The sequence below is a fragment of the Coregonus lavaretus genome (genome assembly GCF_964263955.1).
Source record: "Coregonus lavaretus genome assembly, chromosome: 18".
Lineage (NCBI taxonomy): Eukaryota > Metazoa > Chordata > Actinopteri > Salmoniformes > Salmonidae > Coregonus > Coregonus lavaretus.
In genome coordinates, this window is record NC_140005.1 from 35,956,487 (window position 1) to 35,976,713 (window position 20,227).

Here is a 20,227-nt window from a genome sequence, read left to right on the forward strand (position 1 = left end):
TACAGGTGAATGAATATTATTCAATAGGAGTGTGTGCGATGCATACATTGAGTTACTGGCCAGCAGCATACCATCCTGCATCCCACTACTGGCTTGCCTCTGAAGCTAAGCAGGGTTGGTCCTGATCGGTCCCTGGATGGGAGAACAGATGCTGCTGGAAGTGGTGTTAGAGGGCCTGTGGGAGGAAATATTTCCTCTGGTCAAATGTATTTTCTCCCAATGCCCAGGGTAGTGATTGGGGACACTGCCCTGTGTAAGGTGCTGTCTTTCAGATGGGACGTAAAACGGGTGTCTTGGCTCTCTGTGGTCACTAAAGATCCCATGGCACTTATCGTAAGAGTAGGGGTGTTAACCCCGGTGTCCTGGCTAAATTCCCAATCTGGCCCTCATACCATCATGGCCACCTAATCATCCCCAGCTTCCAATTTGCTTGTTCATCCCCTCTTCTTCCCTGTAACTATTCCCCAGGTTGTTGCTGTAAATGAGAATGTGTTCTCAGTCAATTTACCTGGTAAAATAAGGGTTAAAACAAAAACAAAAAATTATATGCTAATTTCATTGGGCTACAGATGTATTATTTTATTAGCAACTGCTAGGAGAACATTATTTTATTGTACTCATCAACAACATTTGCATAAAATAAGTAATCTCTTCTTTTGGTGGCGAGGGAGACAAAGTACATTTATAACGCTTTTGCTGACAATCAACTTGTGAAATCCGCATATTTTGCATTATGGTACTAGGGTAGTGAATTGACACTGTAAGCTAGCAAAGAAAGTTAGCCTGCAATTAAAGCTGGAAGATACCAGTAATGTCTTGCATTGTAAAAGTGTTCTAGCCTGTATCGAAATTGTTTTGTGAACAGTTTCAACATTTCTACATGCTGTGTTGCATTATTCAAGTTTGTTAACTTCTGTGCAGCATGAGTGGGGAGCTAATAATGCAGCCCAGACGGCTTTAGCAATGAATAAGTGGAGCAGACACTTTCCTCTTCCAGCTATAAAACGGCTGCGCTGATAGACAGACTTGATCCTCTCAATCACGTGACACACATTTGACAGAAGTACCAAACAGGGGGATGGAAAAATTACTGAAGTTTCAGTATACCGTGCAACACTGCAGGGCACTTTCTCTTCCTATTTCTCTCTGTGAGTTGGTGGGAGTTTATTCAATGATGTAGCTAACACTCTTGGATGAGTTTTCACTAAGTGCACAATGAATGCTGTTATTCAAATAAGCCTGGGGTGGACTAAAATCACGGGCTAAGTTTTAGATCCATCCATGTAATTCAAGCAAATCTCCCAATGTCAGTCAGTGTCCATTCTGACAACATTTGTTTCCTCAGGCAGAGGAGCTGTTTCTGTGGATACCCAGGAAGATGCTGATGACTGTGGAATCGGCTAAGAACTCTGTCCTTGGTGAGTGGCAACGTAAGGCCCATATAGGGCTGAGCGGTATACCGTATTTGACTATATACCGGTATTGATGCACAGACCGGTATTGGGTTTTTACTTTCACTTCTATAACAGTATTTCAATGTTTGGTTTGTTAAAAGTGATACGTAACTCAGGCGCGTGTTATATCCGTTTTTATAGTTGCTACTTGAGTTTTCTTTCTCCCTCTCCTCCTACTTTATGCCGTTTCCCACGCCAAGCCCTCCCCCTGTCACTCAAGGAGAGAGCAGTTGATTGACCACAGAGTCACAAGCAATGTTCCCTCGAAGCTGCGCGCGGGCACGGAGTAGCCCCGAGACTGCCGCGCAGCTCCCCCAGGACAGCGCAGAAGAAATATCAGCCGACAGAGAGAAGCACGAGATTGAACTTCCATTCAACTTTCTAGAACAGTGGACGATCTCCAAGGCATTCCTGGGCGATCGCCAAACATTTCTGTAAAAAACCCAACGATAAAGCCTTGTGTTCCTATTTTTTTGTATTAGTCTCAGGCTTTTGGCGGTAGGTGCTCCGGATTCAGCTGCCCTGTGCGCTGGGTAGGCAAACTGTTGCCATTTTGAACCGTTTCATGTGTCTGAAGATAAAAACTCTGCTTTCCCGGCGGGCCCAGAGAGCAAATCGAGTGCACTATAGGCCTACCGCTGGCCAATCGGATGGCTCAGATTACTGTGTCTGCAGTAAAGTAGCAGGTATAAAAGAAAGCTACAGTAAAGTTGATACTGTGAGATTTAAAACCATGACTAGAAAGAGACTGTCAACGAATACAGCAAAGAGCTGCTGTTTTTATGTTTAAGTTCTTACCCAGCAATGTCAACACTTTGTATTCAACACTTTTATAAGCCATAAAATGCGCATTCTTCCTATTTCCACTCAGCACTACAACAAGCACTGCAGCAGTAATGAATGAGTAGGAAAGTGTATCTACAGGCTTACGTTGTTGTTATTATTAGCGGCTTGGGTCTTTTTTTAAATGAAGGAATATTTCACTTTCTCTGTTCATAGGAGTAACAACATTAATTTGTGCATGAGGCAGAAATGATGTGGTGCGACTTGAGTTTTGCTATCAGCTGGAAGACTGTCCCTTTTTGGTCAGTGTCAGTGGAGGAAAGGGAGAGCGGTGGGATGCTGAGAGGCAGTGGAGGAAAGGGAGAGCAGAGGGATGTTGAGGTGGACCCTCCGTCTGCTGCTCTCTCCCCTCTCTCACTTTGACTCAAAGTGATCTTGACTCAGAAAAGGTTGGTGACCACTGTTCTAGAGTTTTCCCTGTTAACACTATCAACGTTTCCCTTTACCGTGGCAATTGTGATCGAATCAACACAATATTAGCCACTTTCAATGCAACATACCGAAACAAAACAAACTATGCAAAATATTTTGTTGTAGGCAGAACGCATCTGAGTAGGATTCTATTGCATTGACATGCATGACTCAGCCTGTACTCTACACAGACCGGTGTGGCATAACCAATCAGAGCTGCAGTAGGCCTATATGCATATAGACCATTGCCATATATGGATCTGTGCCATTTACTTTGAACTGGTGTTTACAGCATGTGCGGTTGTGAGTAAATGCGCTTGTTTTGAGATCTAAGCGAGCGCTGCATGTAGCCACGTGCACATTTTGTTCATATCCTTTGCTAGTTAGTGAGTTTTTAGCCCAGATATAGATAATTTGTAGTCAGCATTAGGGGAGAGATTGCTTCCTATAAGAGCACAAAACGTGTACATTTCTAGACGTCTTTGAAAAGCGAGTCAGGTAAAGAGCTTTTTTTTTTGTCTTAAAGGAGCAGTGTTGTATTTTGAGACAGGCTTGAATAAGCTAAGTAGCCAATAGGCAGAGGGTAGCATAATTTGTCTGATTCTCTGTAATAATGGTATGGGAATAATAATGTGTTTTATTTTGTAAAGTGGTGTCTTACATCAAACAACACAACATTTTCAGTCACCTCCTTGTCTGAAGGACAAGTGGATAAACAGGTTAATGTCAAGCCCTGCATGTTTTTTTCAAAAGTCTCATGGAATGTAGGCCTATATTGAACACCACACATTGGCTGCTACAGTAGGCTGAATGATAGAACAGCTATTTCCATGTTCAAATGTTATGGGATGCATTTTCTCCATTGTTTTTTATGATAGGCCACTGGTAGGCCTACATTATGATCGAATAGCCACAGTATCCTACTTGGCCACTGTTAAAACTGTAACTTAAAGCGGGTACAGCCTCAGTGTTCAAAGCGCTGGAAGTTGCGCAGATTTTTCACAAAGTTCAAGTTTGCGCTCAGCAGACCTGAAATTGCTCAGTGCTGGATAAAATTAGAGGGACCATTGGTCACAAGTGCTTTCTTGCCGTTCACTCTGCATGGTCAGATGGATGCAACAACATGTTGGTGACATGCTGCTTTCCACAAGCGTTCTATAATTACACTATTAGTTTGTGTGTCTTACTGTCTGCTAGTTTGTCTTTTCTTAGCAAGTTGTGGCTAAAATAAATATTGTTAGCTGCTAATCGCTGGTTAGCTGGCTAGCTAGCTTTCTAGTAGCTTGCTAAATGTACAAAGTCAGAGCAAACGTTTGCCTGATGACTCAAACTGAATTCTTCCGCTGCTCTATCGTTCGCTACATACTTCAATCTGAGACTGCCATCATTTGAAGTTGTTTGTGGTGACGTTAAAATGAGGGGTGTTGTACAAAACAAAGTAATCAGCGATCGGATCATCTCTAAACGTTTGTGCAATGGTATCTTCTAAATCAGAGAGGAATAGACGAAGCATGATTATGTTAGCTAGCTACGAGTAAGAAAACGTGTAATGTAAAATCTCATTAGGGTCACCTGGAAACACTGACCAACACTTGGTTCATACCTTGTCAATAATTCCTCCCTGACTTATTCATTCGTTGTCATGTCAAACATTATTCCAACTATAGAATTAGAATAATCATTCTATTTCCATGATTCCAACAGTTCACCAATTAATTAGTCCTAGATTTCTGGCCCATATCATGCAGCCCTGCATTGCACAGTGTGGACATGATAACAGAAATTGCAAGAAATGCAGAAATGAATGAAAATTCGTTCTGGAACCACCCTAAGGTCATGAACTACTCATAAAGCATATTTAGAACTTTTAATCAAAAATATAAAATACTATCAAAAATGTGGCCATATCACCCAACCCTAGGCCCATATACTGTGGTTTTGCCCATAATGTGTAAATTCAGTTAAATACAGACAAGCTGGCCATCTCGGTCTATTTGTTGGTGGAATAACTTTTGCACGTGGAGAAAAGAAACATACTACCCTTAATTGACAACAAGACTTTGAGCTCTGACATTTGAAACCCCCTGTGCTTTGTCCTCCCCTAGGATCCACGCACACACCTCAACATACACACTGTTCTGTATGTAAACTCTCCTCTCTCCCTCCCAGGTCCCCTGTACAGCCAGGACCGTATTCTCCAGGCCATGGGTAATGTGACCCTGGCCCTCCACCTGCTGTGTGAGCGGGCTGACCCCTCCTCCCCCTGGCTGCCCTACATCAAGACCCTCCCCGGGGACTACGACACCCCTCTCTACTACGAGGAGGAGGAAGTACGCCATCTGTTGTCCACTCAGGCTATCCAGGATGTCCTCAGCCAGTACAAGAACACCGCACGGCAGTACGCATACTTCTACAAAGTCATCCAGGTGAATGGCAAATGGGTATTCACGCTCGCTCGCTCACTTGCTCTCTCTCACACTTGCTCTCACTCTCGCTCGCTCTCACTCTCGCTCGCTCTCACTCACACGCCAGGGTTTCCATTAGCCGGTAATAGCCAGCTTTTGGTCCAGTCCCAAAAAAAGTATCGTCCAAAAGCCAATCGTCCGGGAGATGCAACAAAATCCCATTGCAAAATAATGCTTTTAGCCTATTCATTGATGGAAATATCAATCGATGGTAATACATTTACATTTGACTGGTCATGCTTAGGGCTGCTGCGGTGACCGTATTACCACCACACCGGCGGTCATGAAGGCAGTCAAATTCCACATGACCGTTTAGTCACGGTAATTAGGCTTCTCCAAGCTCTGATGCTGCTGCTGGTCATTAGTAGCCTACCAAACTTTCTAACTACCTGGTGCTCAGCACTCTATTGTCCCTCTAATCACTCTGACATCAATGCAAATGTAATCGAAAATCTAAATCAAACACTTCATGAGAGGCCATGAGCTCATGTTGCGCAACATTTCTATAGGCTATGCAATTGCATGAGAAAACAGAGTGATGGCCACTAATAAAAAGAGGATCCCATCAGCTTTCTATAGGCTAGGCCTACTATATTTATTTCTCAACTTTCCTAATATTAAGCACATTGCTTATATTTACAACAGGAGTATAGCCTCCCTGGCTGGCATGAAAATAAACCACGGGGAAAAGCGTCCTCCATTCGCTATTTAAGTGCTTAGATTACATGTATTTTTTCCCGCTGCCCCTGTTTCGATACAGGTGCATGATAATGGTCCATTCTAAATCAAAACAAATGTCACACATTTAGTATATGTACAGACAAGATTAAACCAAGAATAGTCTGATGGGTGACAATATTAGCCTATTACTTGTGAATGATATATTATCACTTGTGAATTATGCCCAGCATAAGAAACAATGCCTTTTTTTACTTGTTCGAATCATAGTCGCACACCTCATGTAGCCTAGCCCATAGGCCTTTATGTTTTAATAAGGTTTGTATCACAACTAAAGTGGCCAAATAACTTCTTAAAATGAAGCACATTAATCTGCTTTACAAGGAGTGTAGAGCCTAACTGGCATATACAGTTGAAGTCGGAAGTTTACATACACCTTAGCCAAATACATTTAAACTCAGTGTTTCACAATTCCTGACATTTAATCCTAGTAAAAATTCCCTGTCTTAGGTTAGTTAGGATCTCCACTTTATTTTAAGAATGTGAAATGTCAAAATAATAGTAGAGTGATTTATTTCAGCTTTTATTTCTTTCATCACATTCCCAGTGGGTCAGAAGTTTACATACACTCAATTAGTACTTGGTAGCATTGCCTTTAAATTGTTTAACTTGGGTCAAACGTGTCGGGTAGCCTTCCACAAGCTTCCCACAATAAGTTGGGTGAATTTTGGCACCTTCCTCCTGACAGAGCTGGTGTAACTGAGTCAGGTTTGTAGGTCTCCTTGCTCGCATACGCTTTTTCAGTTCTGCCTACAACTTTTCTATAGGATTGAGGTCAGGGCTTTGTGATGGCCACTCCAATACCTTGACTTTGTTGTCCTTAAGCCATTTTGCCACAACTTTGGAAGTATGCTTGGGGTCATTGTCCATTTGGAAGACCCATTTGCGACCAAGCGTTAACTTCCTGACTGATGTCTTGAGATGTTACTTCAATATTTCCACATAATTTTCCTTCCTCATGATGCCTTCTAGTCCCTCCTGCAGCAAAGTACCCCCACAGCATGATGCTGCCACCCCTGTGCTTCACGGTTCGGAAGGTGTTCTTCGGCTTGCAAGCACCCCCTTTTTCCTCCAAACATAACGATGGTCATTATGGCCAAACAGTTCTATTTTTGTTTAATCAGACCAGAGGACATTTCTCCAAAAAGTACGATCTTTGTCCCCATGTGCAGTTGCAAACCGTAGTCTGGCTTTTTTATGGCGGTTTTGGAGCAGTGGCTTCTTCCTTGCTGAGCGGCCTTTCAGGTTATGTCGATATAGGACTCGTTTTACTGTGGATATAGATACTTTTGTACCTGTTTCCTCCAGCATCTTCACAAGGTCCTTTGCTGTTGTTCTGGGATTGATTTGCACTTTTCGCACCAAAGTACGTTCATCTCTAGGAGACAGAACGCGTCTCCTTCGTGAGCGGTATGACGGCTGCGTGGTGCCATGGTGTTTGTACTTGCGTACCATTGTTTGTACAGATGAACGTGGTACCTTGAGGCGTTTGGAAATTGCTACAGGTCTACAATTCTTTTTTCTGAGGTCTTGGCTGATTTCTTTAGATTTCCCCGTGATGTCAAGCAAAGAGGCACTGAGTTTGAAGGTAGGCCTTGAAATACATCCACAGGTACACCTCCAATTGACTCAAATTATGTCAATTAGCCTATCAGAAGCTTCTAAAGCCGTGACATCATTTTCTGGAATTTTCCAAGCTGTTTAAAGGCAGTCAACTTAGTGTATGTAAACTTCTGACCCACTGGAATTGTGATACAGTGAATTATAAGTGAAATAATCTGTCTGTGTAAACAATTGTTGGAAAAATTACTTGTGTCATGCACAAAGTAGATGTCCTAACCGACTTGCCAAAACGATAGTTTGTTAACAAGAAATGTGTGGAGTGGTTGAAAAACAAGTTTTAATGACTCCAACCTAAGTGTATTTAAATTTCCGACTTCAACTGTATAAGCAGCGCGTGAGTTTCATGTTTGGGGAAGATAAGTTTTACCATAAAAATGCACCTTTATAATAAAAGCATTACATGCATAATTGCATTTGCGGTCACTTTTGATAATGGAACATTCGCGCTTATAGCTTACTACCATGTCCGCATTGCTGCGCTTATAATGTGAAATAGCCTAGTAGTTTATCAACATTTTAAGCTAAACGTTCTGATCTGTTGCGTCAGCCACATTGCATAAAAAAGTTTATTTGATGCTAGTGGTTGTATTAATTTGGGATCTATCGCATCCCACAACTGTCCCAGACTATGTTTGGAATATTTATTTCTTGCACAGAATAGAATAGGTCAACTTTTGTACTATGGGGGATAGTAGATTGACATAGGCAAGTGCTTTTGCTGTTCGTTAGGCCTACTCATCTTGTTGGCTGAAAATGTGGACATTTCTTCCAATATCTTCAATATGCACCTCGGAATTGGATAAGGATGTGCGCAGTTGCGTCCCCGATGTGTCTGTCTTAACTTGTAGCCTGTGAGAAAGACCCGATCATGTGACGGAGAGCCGTGTGGGTGAGAGACGCTTCGGATTGCGCAGCACACTCAGGGAGAAGGGCACAACGCAGCACTGCAGGCCGCAAAAGGCATGGATTTTTTGAGGGTGCATGACGGCCACAAAGGGGATGCCGCTGTGAAATTCAAGGCATTATCAAGTGCTTGTCAAATTGTGAATGACAAACTATTGGCGTGTGTACAGCCTGCGCAAGAAAACTAAGCTATGCCTTTCAAGCAACCTTTTTCAAATCATCATTAGTCTCATCATGCAGCCTTACAATGTATATAAAATACAAACATATTGCCCAACGTTTGTAGAACAACTAAAGGGACATTAATAACTCTACATTAAGTATATAGGAGTACCCATTTCTTTGTTAACTGCTCAACACAGAATAGCCGCATATGCGCACTCCCTCAAATCGTTTGGAGAAAATATTTATTTTATTGAACTTTGTTCAATTGTATTCTTCATACTATAATATAAAATAATGCCACGGAATTATAAGCAAATCTTGCCTGCTAAATGAACTAGTGTAGCCCACAGCCATTTGGCATAGCCACATCAGGACCTAACATAAGGACAACTCAGAGTATGCTATTATTTTCTTCTGAAATAGACTACATTTTCTTCTTTAGACCTGTCTAAAATAAATAATGGATTTATTGTGAAGGTGTAGGCTTTATTACATGGATTTATTATACTTCTTAAAATGTGGATGTTCCAAAGGCCTGCATCAGTGGCTTGTAGGCTATGTGTGGAAGCCAGAAGATGCTAAATGTGTTTATGTTAATTAATGTCAATTACCGTAAGACCGACAGTTATTTACATTTAAGTCATTTAGCAGACGCTCTTATCCAGAGCGACCTACAAATTGGTGCATTCAACTTAGGATAGGCAGTGGGACAACCACCACTGGGGGAGGGGGGGTGTATATGCTTGACAATCACCGGCTGACAAAATTTTGTGACCGCCACAGCCCTCGTCATGCTTATTGGTCTAGGCCTATAGGTTAATTTGCCTAATTTAGTGGAATTTAAATTGGCTTGTGTATTTTTGTAAGTCGTTATGTTTATCACACGCATACAGCGTGCAGATACAAAGCCTATGAGAGGAAATCCTGTCAGACAGTGTGAGAGCTGCTGCTACAACTTCTCAAACAGCTCATTCGTTGCTGCTGGAGTGAAACGTGCTTTTATAAGCCCAACCATTGCGTAACAATTGTAAATGCAATCGTGTGTTTAAAAACAGTTTTGATGGCCACAATTACAAAGAGCTAAATTTTTTAACATTTCTCAACTGATAATTGAAGCGTGCTTCCCATTCGCCATTCAAATGCATACAGGCAACAGTAGGCAGGCTTCAGCGCGTCACATATAGGGATGGGCATGAGTACTCGAGTACTCGAACTGATGTTAAAACTCTATCTTTAACTGAAATTTTGTCTTGACAACGTTAATTTGCTTTGACTCTAGTGTTCCACTTGTACATGTGCATTTGCGGGACACAACTCAAAATAAACCAAGCCAAGCATCACACAGTTCTGCTCCCTAAATTCCCTTTCCCCTCCATGCCTCACTCACTCAATTGCGTTCCGACTGCTTGCTCTACACACGCGTGCTGAGTGCGCCTATAGAAATAAATGCCTATAAAAACGTATCGAACTGATGGGATACACAAGCTACATTCCTTGTCAAATGACGACAGTTTTATCACATTCAAAATGGATGTGTTCCAACAATGAGCTGCAGTTTTGGAATAATTACATCATTTTCCGCTTAGGCTACTTTGCGGTTGTCACTAGTTACCACACCCACAAAGTCAAAATTGGCTATATCGTAAAATTCCTGAAAACAAAAACTCGTAATTTAAGTTTAGGCATAAGTGGTTAAGGGTAAGGTTTAAAATCAGATTTGAAGATGCGAAATTGTAGAAACAAGCAGGGTTTATGACTTTGTGGCTGTGGTAACTTATGTTAGTAACGACCCTACTTTGTTAACTGCTAGTGGCATTTAGAATTGGTTAGCCTATGCTATTACCACACTGAAAATATGCAAAAATATTAGTTTGATAAAGACAGAACGTATTTTCATCAGTCATTAAAACCGATTTTCTGGATGTTTCCTGGTCTTGCTAACACCGCTGTAGCTCAGCCACCTTCCACTGCAGATGCGGAACGCCGACATAGGCGGATGCGGTGGATTGAGACGCAGCCCATGCAAAAAAACATATCTCTAGCTTAAACTGACAGATTTTGGTGTGTCAATAGACTCTTCAGGATGTTGAAGCGAGGCCTACTCACCAAACAGATGTCGTGGCCATAATTCATCCCCATGCAGTGTTCAATGTAGAATTGTTAATCCATATAGAAAATTCCAAGGAACTGGCCTAATAAACTAAATCAAACATCTGTATATTGGAAAGACAGTTTGGTTTGTAACCCTGAAAAATGTCTTTCAACTCGCCAAATTGAGCCCCGTTTCAAATGATCACTCTTTGAGAATAACTGTTCCAGATGCGAGATGCGAATCACTTCACACTATTGTTATTTTATTCTGTTAAATTACATCATGTTTTTAACTCTAAAATACAGTGCATTCGGAAAGTATTCAGACCCCTTGACTTTTTCCACATTTGTTATTCATTTTGTTCATTTTATTCTAAAATTGATTAAATTATTTTTTTCCTCATCAATCTACACACAATACCCCATAATGACAAAGCGAAAAGAGGTTTTTATAAATTTTTGCAAAAGCATTTAAAATTAAAAACAGAATTATCTTATTTACGTAAGTATTCAGACCCTTAGCTATGATACTCGAAATTGAGCTCAGGTGCATAATTTTGTTTTCATTGATCATCCTTGAGATGTTTCTACGACTTGATTGGAGTCCACCTGTGGTAAATTCAATTGACTGGACATGATTTGGAAAGGCACACACCTGTCTATATAAGGTCCCACAGTTGACAGTGCATGTCAGAGCAAATACCAAGCCATGAGGTGGAAGGAATTGTCCGTAGAGCTCCGAGACAGGGTAGACTGAGGAGTAAAGGTGTTTAGGGCGATTCCAACATTATAGACGTTACATTTGCACGCAACATCACAACTTTTAATGTCTCACAGAATGGACAACCAAATATACATAAAATGTTTGATGTGTGTCTATTGTACCCCTTGGTGGTGTACACCCAAGAAAGTGGACTTCTAAATATTGGCATGTTGGAGAAATAAAGCAAATATGTAGCGTTATGGATGTTTCATGAAATGGACAAGCTTTCTAGGGTGACTGAACATATTAGCAAAAGTCTGTAAGTCTTAGGTCAAAACATGGATAGCCATTTCGAAGGAACGGCATGGCTGAACACAAAAATGATAATTTTGAAAAGATTGTCATTTCCATTATTACTTTAGAGAGGAAGAATGACCGTTATGGATGTTACACCCTCCGTTATGGATGTTAGTCGGAAATAGATATTCATATCTTAAAGATTTAATGATAAAATATGCAAATGAGAATGTTCATGTACCTATACTGCCAATTCACTTTTCTGGACACTGGATGAAGTCAGTATATTTTGGGGGGGCTTTCATTTGAAAAAGACACTCGAGGACTATTCACATATTGTTTATAAACACTCTTCTCATCTTTCTATCTAAGAAAGAGTACTACCATGTATGAGAAAGGCATTTAAGCATATATTTTCCAAAATAATCTTTGATAGAGAACACATACTTTTCACGATATCAACAATTTGCTTCTGTAAAAGTCTGAAGAATACATCCCAGAACAAGCACACAAAATGTGTTGAATGCACAAGCTTCTGAAGCTAAGATATGATACAACAATATCCATCACATCCACAACCGTTATCGATGTTACGGATATCATAATGCTGAAAAATGATATTGACAATGAAAAGAGAGAATCCAATTATAGACCGTATAAAACTTAGATGAAAGTTATTTTTACTTTTTTAGGGGGTAGATGAGCTTTAATATTGCAGATAGATTGTAACTTCCATCAATGTAATTGTCTGCATCACTTCCAATCCCCCATATGTTTTTTTTCTCGTAAATATACATATACATACATACATACATACAAATGCATATACATACATGTGTATATATATAGTGAGGGGAAAAAAGTATTTGATCCCCTGCTGATTTTGTACGTTTGCCCACTGACAAAGACATGATCAGTCTATAATTTTAATGGTAGGTTTATTTGAACAGTGAGAGACAGAATAACAACAAAAAAATCCAGAAGAACGCATGTCAAAAATGTTATAAATTGATTTGCATTTTAATGAGGGAAATAAGTATTTGACCCCTCTGCAAAACATGACTTAGTACTTGGTGGCAAAACCCTTGTTGGCAATCACAGAGGTCAGACATTTCTTGTAGTTGGCCACCAGGTTTGCACACATCTCAGGAGGGATTTTGTCCCACTCATCAGATCTGCAGATCTTCTCCAAGTCATTAAGATTTCAAGGCTGACGTTTGGCAACTCGAACCTTCAGCTCCCTCCACAGATTTTCTATGGGATTAAGGTCTGGAGACTGGCTAGGCCACTCCAGGACCTTAATGTGCTTCCTCTTGAGCCACTCCTTTGTTGCCTTGGTCGTGTGTTTTGGGTCATTGTCATGCTGGAATACCCATCCATGACCCATTTTCAATGCCCTGGCTGAGGGAAGGAGGTAAAGCATAATGTTTCCACCTCCATGTTTGACGGTGGGGATGGTGTTCTTGGGGTCATAGGCAGCATTCCTCCTCCTCCTCCAAACACGGCGAGTTGAGTTGATGCCAAAGAGCTCCATTTTGGTCTCATCTGACCACAACACTTTCACCCAGTTCTCCTCTGAATCATTCAGATGTTCATTGGCAAACTTCAGACGGGCATGTATATGTGCTTTCTTGAGCAGGGGGACCTTGCGGGCGCTGCAGGATTTCAGTCCTCCACGGCGTAGTGTGTTACCAATTGTTTTCTTGGTGACTATGGTCCCAGCCGACTTGAGATCATTGACAAGATCCTCCCGTGTAGTTCTGGGCTGATTCCTCACTGTTCTCATGATCATTACAACTCCACGAGGTGAGATCTTGCATGGAGCCCCAGGCCGAGGGAGATTGACAGTTATTTTGTGTTTCTTCCATTTGCGAATAATCGCACCAACTGTTGTCACCTTCTCACCAAGCTGCTTGGCGATGGTCTTGTAGCCCATTCCAGCCTTGTGTAGGTCTACAATCTTGTCCCTGACATCCTTGGAGAGCTCTTTGGTCTTGGCCATGGTGGAGAGTTTGGAATCTGATTGCTTCTGTGGACAGGTGTCTTTTATACAGGTAACAAACTGAGATTAGGAGCACTCCCTTTAAGAGTGTGCTCCTAATCTCAGCTCGTTACCTGTATAAAAGACACCTGGGAGCCAGAAATCTTTCTGATTGAGAGGGGGTCAAATACTTATTTCCCTCATTCAAATGCAAATCAATTTAGAACATTTTTGACATGCGTTTTTCTGGATTTTTTTATTGTTATTCTGTCTCTCACTGTTCAAATAAACCTACCATTAAAATTATAGACTGATCATTTCTTTGTCAGTGGGCAAACATACAAAATCAGCAGGGGATCAAATACTTTTTTCCCTCACTGTACATATAATTTAATATATATTTCCCGTTATTACTTTCCAACCCCACCACCCCTTCCCTAATTGGAGTAAACTAGTGAACTTCCAGCTTATACATACTATATACATTTTATGGACACTGTCAATTTTACAATAATTCTATTTTGTTTGTTTTTACTCATGAACTTCCTCAACCTCTCCGATCATTTTCATGATGTCCATCAGGTTTGCTTCTAGAACTTAGATGAAAGTTAGCTTTACAGAGAACGTTTCATGATGATCCAAGGTGCATGTTTTACTCCCCCCCCAAACTAACGTAATGGATGTTAAAATTGCCTGTCTGTCACCCCCTATCTCAACAAGAATGTAGAACACACAAATACAACTCAAGACACTTTAATTTGGTCTGTATTGCTTCAATAACATCTCATCTTCATAACGAACACTGGGGGACAGCTGTGAGTGGAGAAACAAGCTCTGTGAGCTCTTTAAAAAAGCCATGAAATGTGATTGGGCCTCCTATGTGGCCGAAATTCTTGCAATTCAACTTTTCAAATAAAGCCTGAACTCATATAGACCTTAAGGATAATTATGAACATGGTTTCATTTGCCAATTACTAACTTTATTTGGGCGTGCTCAGGTTGACTTTCCCACAGAATCGTCCTTTATTTTGTATTAAAATTCTGATTGACTTCTGTGATTTATTTTTGTGCCAGACGGTATTCATGTGAACTTTGGAACCTTCGATTCAGATCCCAGTTCTTAGTGTCTGCAAACTCACAAATCCAAAGCCTGGTATTGTAAGTTGATTTATCTCCTAAAGAAAGTGTTATAGCTCCAGCTGTATAACATTCACCTTGAAGCCAGGTACAGAGTCAATCTCTGGGCCGGGTTCGTTTTGGCTCTTGTTAAAAGTCAGTCGTGTCTCTCTCTCTGTCTGCCTCTTTCTCTCTTCTTTCCCGTCCTTCCATCTCTCTGTCCTTCCATCTCTCTGTCTTTGCACGTCCACCTGTCTGTCAGTGCGCCGAGGCGTGCCCGGCAAGAGGGATTGGGTTTTAAGATGTTTCCATCTGTAGGGAGATGGGTAGAGTGGCTTCAGAATCGCCTCTTGCACCCAATTTCAGAGGGGCCTGATAAACTGCTAATGAGACAGAGAGAGGGGCAGGCACAGGGGGTTCTTGTCCTGTAGGACCACCGCATTACCAACAGGGGGAGCTGTTTCACCTCCTAAAGCTCTTAGTCTGAACTGAAGACCACTCCTGTGTGATTGGTGGATGCGCTATTCCCTATTGTGCGCTACTATTCACGATATAGTGCACATCTTTTGGTCAAAAGTAATGACTATGGAGACTAGGGTCCCATTTGGGATACAGACGGTGTTTGTGGATGTGTACTGTAACATGTCATATTTACCACAATATATACAACACATTTATGATCTTCATTCAAATTTTGGGGGGAGAGTCATTGTCATTCACAATGTTCCCAAGCAACATATGACTAAAATCTCAATATGAGCGGCATGGTAAAATATAGGCTTTATACTGTAGATATAAAATTCATAATGGATGAATGGCCAACTGCTTTTCTTAGGGGTTAATGCCAGTACCTCTACTCTCTATAGCTGTTAAGTTTGAAAGGCCTGGTTTATCTGTAGACAGCTGTAGGTAGCTTCAGTGAGGAAGACTGAGAGACAATGTGATTACAGTTTTATTATGAAATAGAAGAAATGCAAGACAGATATTGTGATGCAAATCTCTCTCCCAGTATGCTAATTTGAAGTTATTAACTGACATGTTAAAATGAGGTATTCATTCCAGCTCTCCCTTTTGATCAAGCCAATGAAGACTAGGGATATGTTTCAAATGGCACCCTATTCCCTATATAGTGCATTAGAGCTATAGGGCTCTGGTCAAAAGTATTGCACTATGTAGTGAGTAGGGTGCCATTTGGGACGTAGGCTAGACAACTCTCTTTAGGTTCTGTAGTCCCTTTCTTATCAAAGGGACTGAAGGAGCAATACAAATTAAGTTTCTCTAAATTATTTTCACATTCTTTAGTTGGAACACTTTGTTTCTGTCATTAAATAACTCAATTAGGGAAGAGAAAAACATTCACATTTCACATTACTGTCAAGATAAGACATTAAATATTCATCATGGCAATAGTTAATGTTTGTCATTGTCTCTTGGCTGATCTGGACTGGTGTGTTGACATGTTTTTGATTAAATGTTTGTTAGTTCTCAGTTGAAGGTGGGTGGCTCAAATCAAATGAAAAATCAAATCAAGTTGTATTTGTCACATGCGCCGAATACAACAGGTGTAGTCCTTGCCGTGAAATGCTTACTTACAAGCCCTTAACCAACAGTGCAGTTTTAAGAAAAATAAGAGTTAAGAAAATATTTACTAAATTAACTAAAGTTGTTTTTAAAGTCATGCAAAATAACAATAACGAGGCTATATATATGTACCAGTACCGAGTCAATGTGCGGGGGTACAGGTTAGTCGAGGTAATTGAGGTGATATGTACATGTATGTAGGGGTAAAGTGACTATGCATAGATAATAAACAGAGAGTAACAGCTACATAAAAAAGGTGGGGTCAATGCAAAAAGTCCGGGTAGCCATTTGATGAACTGTTCAGCAGTCTTCTGGATCGGGGTAGAAGCTGTTAAGGGGATTTTGGACCTAGACTTGGTGCTCCGGTACCGCTTGCCCTGCAGTAGCAGAGAGAACAGTCTATGACTAGGGGAGCTGGAGTCTTTGACAATTTTTAGGGTCTTCCTCTGACACTGCCTGGTATAGAGGTCCTGGATGGCAGGAAGCTTGGCCCCAGTGATGTACTGGGCCGTATGCACTACCCTCTGTAACACCTTGCGGTCGGATGTCGAGCAGTTGCCATACCAGGCGGTGATGCAACCAGTCAGGGTGCTCTCGATGGTGCAGTTGTATAACTTTTTGAGAATCTGAGGACCCATGCCAAATCTTTTCAGTCTCCTTAGGGGGAATAGGTATTTTCGTGCCCTCTTCACAACTGTCTTGGTGTGTTTGGACCATGATAGTTTGTTGGTGATGTGGACGCCAAGGAACTTGAAGCTCTTGACCCGCTCCACTACAACCCTGTCGATGTGAATGGGGGCGTGCTCGGCCCTGAGCTGTAGTCGATTAACAGCGTTCTCACGTAGGTGTTCCTTTTGTCCAGGTGGGAAAGGGCAGTGTGGAGTGCAATAGAGGTTCATCTGTGGATCTGTTTGGGCGGTATGCGAATTGGAGTGGGTCTAGGGTTTCTGGGATGATGGTGTTGATGTTAGCCATGACCAGCCTTTCAAAGCACTTCATGGCTAGAGACATGAGTACTATGGGTCGGTAGTCATTTATGCAGGTTACCTTGGCGTTCTTGGGCACAGGGTCTATGGTGGTCTGCTTGAAACATGTAGGTATTACAGACTCGGTCAGGGACAGGTTGAAAATGTCAGTGAAGACACTTGCCAGTTGGTCAGCGCATGCTCTGAGAAAATGTCCTGGTAATCCGTCTGGCCCTGCAGCCTTGTAAATGTTGACCTGTTTAAAGATCTTACTCACATCGGCTACGGAGACCGTGATCACACAGTCGTCCGGAACAGCTGGTGCTCTCATGCATGCTTCAGTGATGCTTTGCTCAAAGTGCACATAGAAGTAATTTAGCTCGTCTGGTAGGCTTGTGTCGCTGTGCAGCTCGCGGCTGTGTTTCCCTTTGTAGTCCGTAATAGTTTGCAAGCCCTGCCACATCCAACGGGCGTCATAGCCGGTGTAGTAGGATTCAGTCTTAGTCCTGTATTGATGCATTGCCTGTTTGATGGTTCATTGGAGGGCATAGCGGGGTTTCTTTTAAGCGTCCGGGTTAGCGTCCTGCTCCTTGAAAGCAGCAGCTCTACCCTTTTAGCTCAGTGCGGATGTTGCCTGTAATCCATGGCTTCTGGTTGGGGTATGTACGTACGGTCACTGTGGGGACAGCGTCATCGATGCACTTATTGATGAAACCGGTGGCTGATGTGGTATACTCCTCAATCCCATCGGATGAATTCCGGAACATATTCCAATCTGTGCTAGCAAAACAGTCCTTTATCTTAGCAACTGCGTCATCTGACCACTTCCTTATTGAGCGAGTGACTGGTACTTCCTGCTTCAGTTTTTGCTTGTAAGCAGGAATCAGGAGGATAGAATTATGGTCAGATTTGCCAAGTGGAGGACTAGATGGTTTATTATTGTCCTAATAACATTCATCAGACCATATTTAAGGCATGTCATTTTAAACATTTTCATTGTACTTCACATACTCCACGAAAAGTAAACATGTCTTTAGATATAAAAAACAAAATTCAGTGCTTATACAGTGGGGGGAAAAAAGTATTTAGTCAGCCACCAATTGGGCAAGTTCTCCCACTTAAAAAGACGAGAGGCCTGTAATTTTCATCATAGGTACACGCCAACTATGACAGACAAAATGAGAAAAAAAATTCCAGAAAATCACATTGTAGGATTTTTAATGAATTTATTTGCAAATTATGGTGGAAAATAAGTATTTGGTCAATAACAAAAGTTTCTCAATACTTTGTTATATACCCTTTGTTGGCAATGACACAGGTCAAACGTTTTCTGTAAGTCTTCACAAGGTTTTCACACACTGTTGCTGGTATTTTGGCCCATTCCTCCATGCAGATCTCCTCTAGAGCAGTGATGTTTTGGGACTGTCGCTGGGCAACACAGACTTTCAACTCCCTCCAAAGATTTTCTATGGGGTTGAGATCTGGAGACTGGCTAGGCCACTCCAGGACCTTGAAATGCTTCTTACGAAGCCACTCCTTCGTTGCCCGGGCGTTGTGTTTGGGATCATTGTCATGCTGAAAGACCCAGCCACGTTTCATCTTCAATGCCCTTGCTGATGGAAGGAGGTTTTCACTCAAAATCTCACGATACATGGCCCCATTCATTCTTTCCTTTACACGGATCAGTCGTCCTGGTCCCTTTGCAGAAAAACAGCCCCAAAGCATGATGTTTCCACCCCCATGCTTCACAGTAGGTATGGTGTTCTTTGGATGCAACTCAGCATTCTTTGTCCTCCAAACACGACGAGTTGAGTTTTTACCAAAAAGTTCTATTTTGGTTTCATCTGACCATATGACATTCTCCCAATCCTCTTCTGGATCATCCAAATGCACTCTAGCAAACTTCAGACGGGCCTGGACATGTACTGGCTTAAGCAGGGGGACACGTCTGGCACTGCAGGATTTGAGTCCCTGGCGGCGTAGTGTGTTACTGATGGTAGGCTTTGTTACTTTGGTCGCAGCTCTCTGCAGGTCATTCACTAGGTCCCCGCGTGTGGTTCTGGGATTTTTGCTCACCGTTCTTGTGATCATTTTGACCCCACGGGGTGAGATCTTGCGTGGAGCCCCAGATCGAGGGAGATTATCAGTGGTCTTGTATGTCTTCCATTTCCTAATAATTGCTCCCACAGTTGATTTCTTCAAACCAAGCTGCTTACCTATTGCAGATTCAGTCTTCCCAGCCTGGTGCAGGTCTACAATTTTGTTTCTGGTGTCCTTTGACAGCTCTTTGGTCTTGGCCATAGTGGAGTTTGGAGTGTGACTGTTTGAGGTAGTGGACAGGTGTCTTTTATACTGATAACAAGTTCAAACAGGTGCCATTAATACAGGTAACAAGTGGAGGACAGAGGAGCCTCTTAAAGAAGAAGTTACAGGTCTGTGAGAGGCAGAAATCTTGCTTGTTTGTAGGTGACCAAATACTTATTTTCCACCATAATTTGCAAATAAATTCATTAAAAATCCTACAATGTGATTTTCTGGATTTTTTTTTCTCAATTTGTCTGTCATAGTTGACGTGTACCTATGATGACAATTACAGGCCTCTCTCATCTTTTTAAGTGGGAGAACTTGCACAAAACATTTTTCCCCCACTGTACATTTCACTTGCTAATTACTCGTTAATAATCTAATACAAACCTTGAATCGAGTACTCGCCCTCATCCCTAGTTGCTTTTTCCTCTCAATCTTTGCTTTCATGCAATTGACTGAATTAAGCAGAATAGTGAATCATAAAGTTGCTATTTGACAGAAATGTGCTGTTTTGTGGCCTTGACAGCAGGAGTGTAGTCACTAGGAACCAAACGGAAGCAAACGGAACAAAACAGGGAGGGATT

At 41.7% G+C, this 20,227-nt stretch overlaps 1 protein-coding gene across 1 annotated transcript in view; it reads left to right on the forward strand.

Moving 5' to 3' along the window:
- The window catches only part of LOC311145851 (actin-histidine N-methyltransferase-like), a 46,548-nt gene that overhangs the window by 12,488 nt on the left and 13,833 nt on the right, over positions 1-20,227 (forward strand). The window contains exons 5-6 of the mRNA XM_084182187.1: positions 1,346-1,418; positions 4,878-5,134. Coding sequence (XP_084038313.1) covers positions 1,346-1,418; positions 4,878-5,134 — 330 coding nt within the window. The remainder of the gene's footprint in view (positions 1-1,345; positions 1,419-4,877; positions 5,135-20,227) is intronic.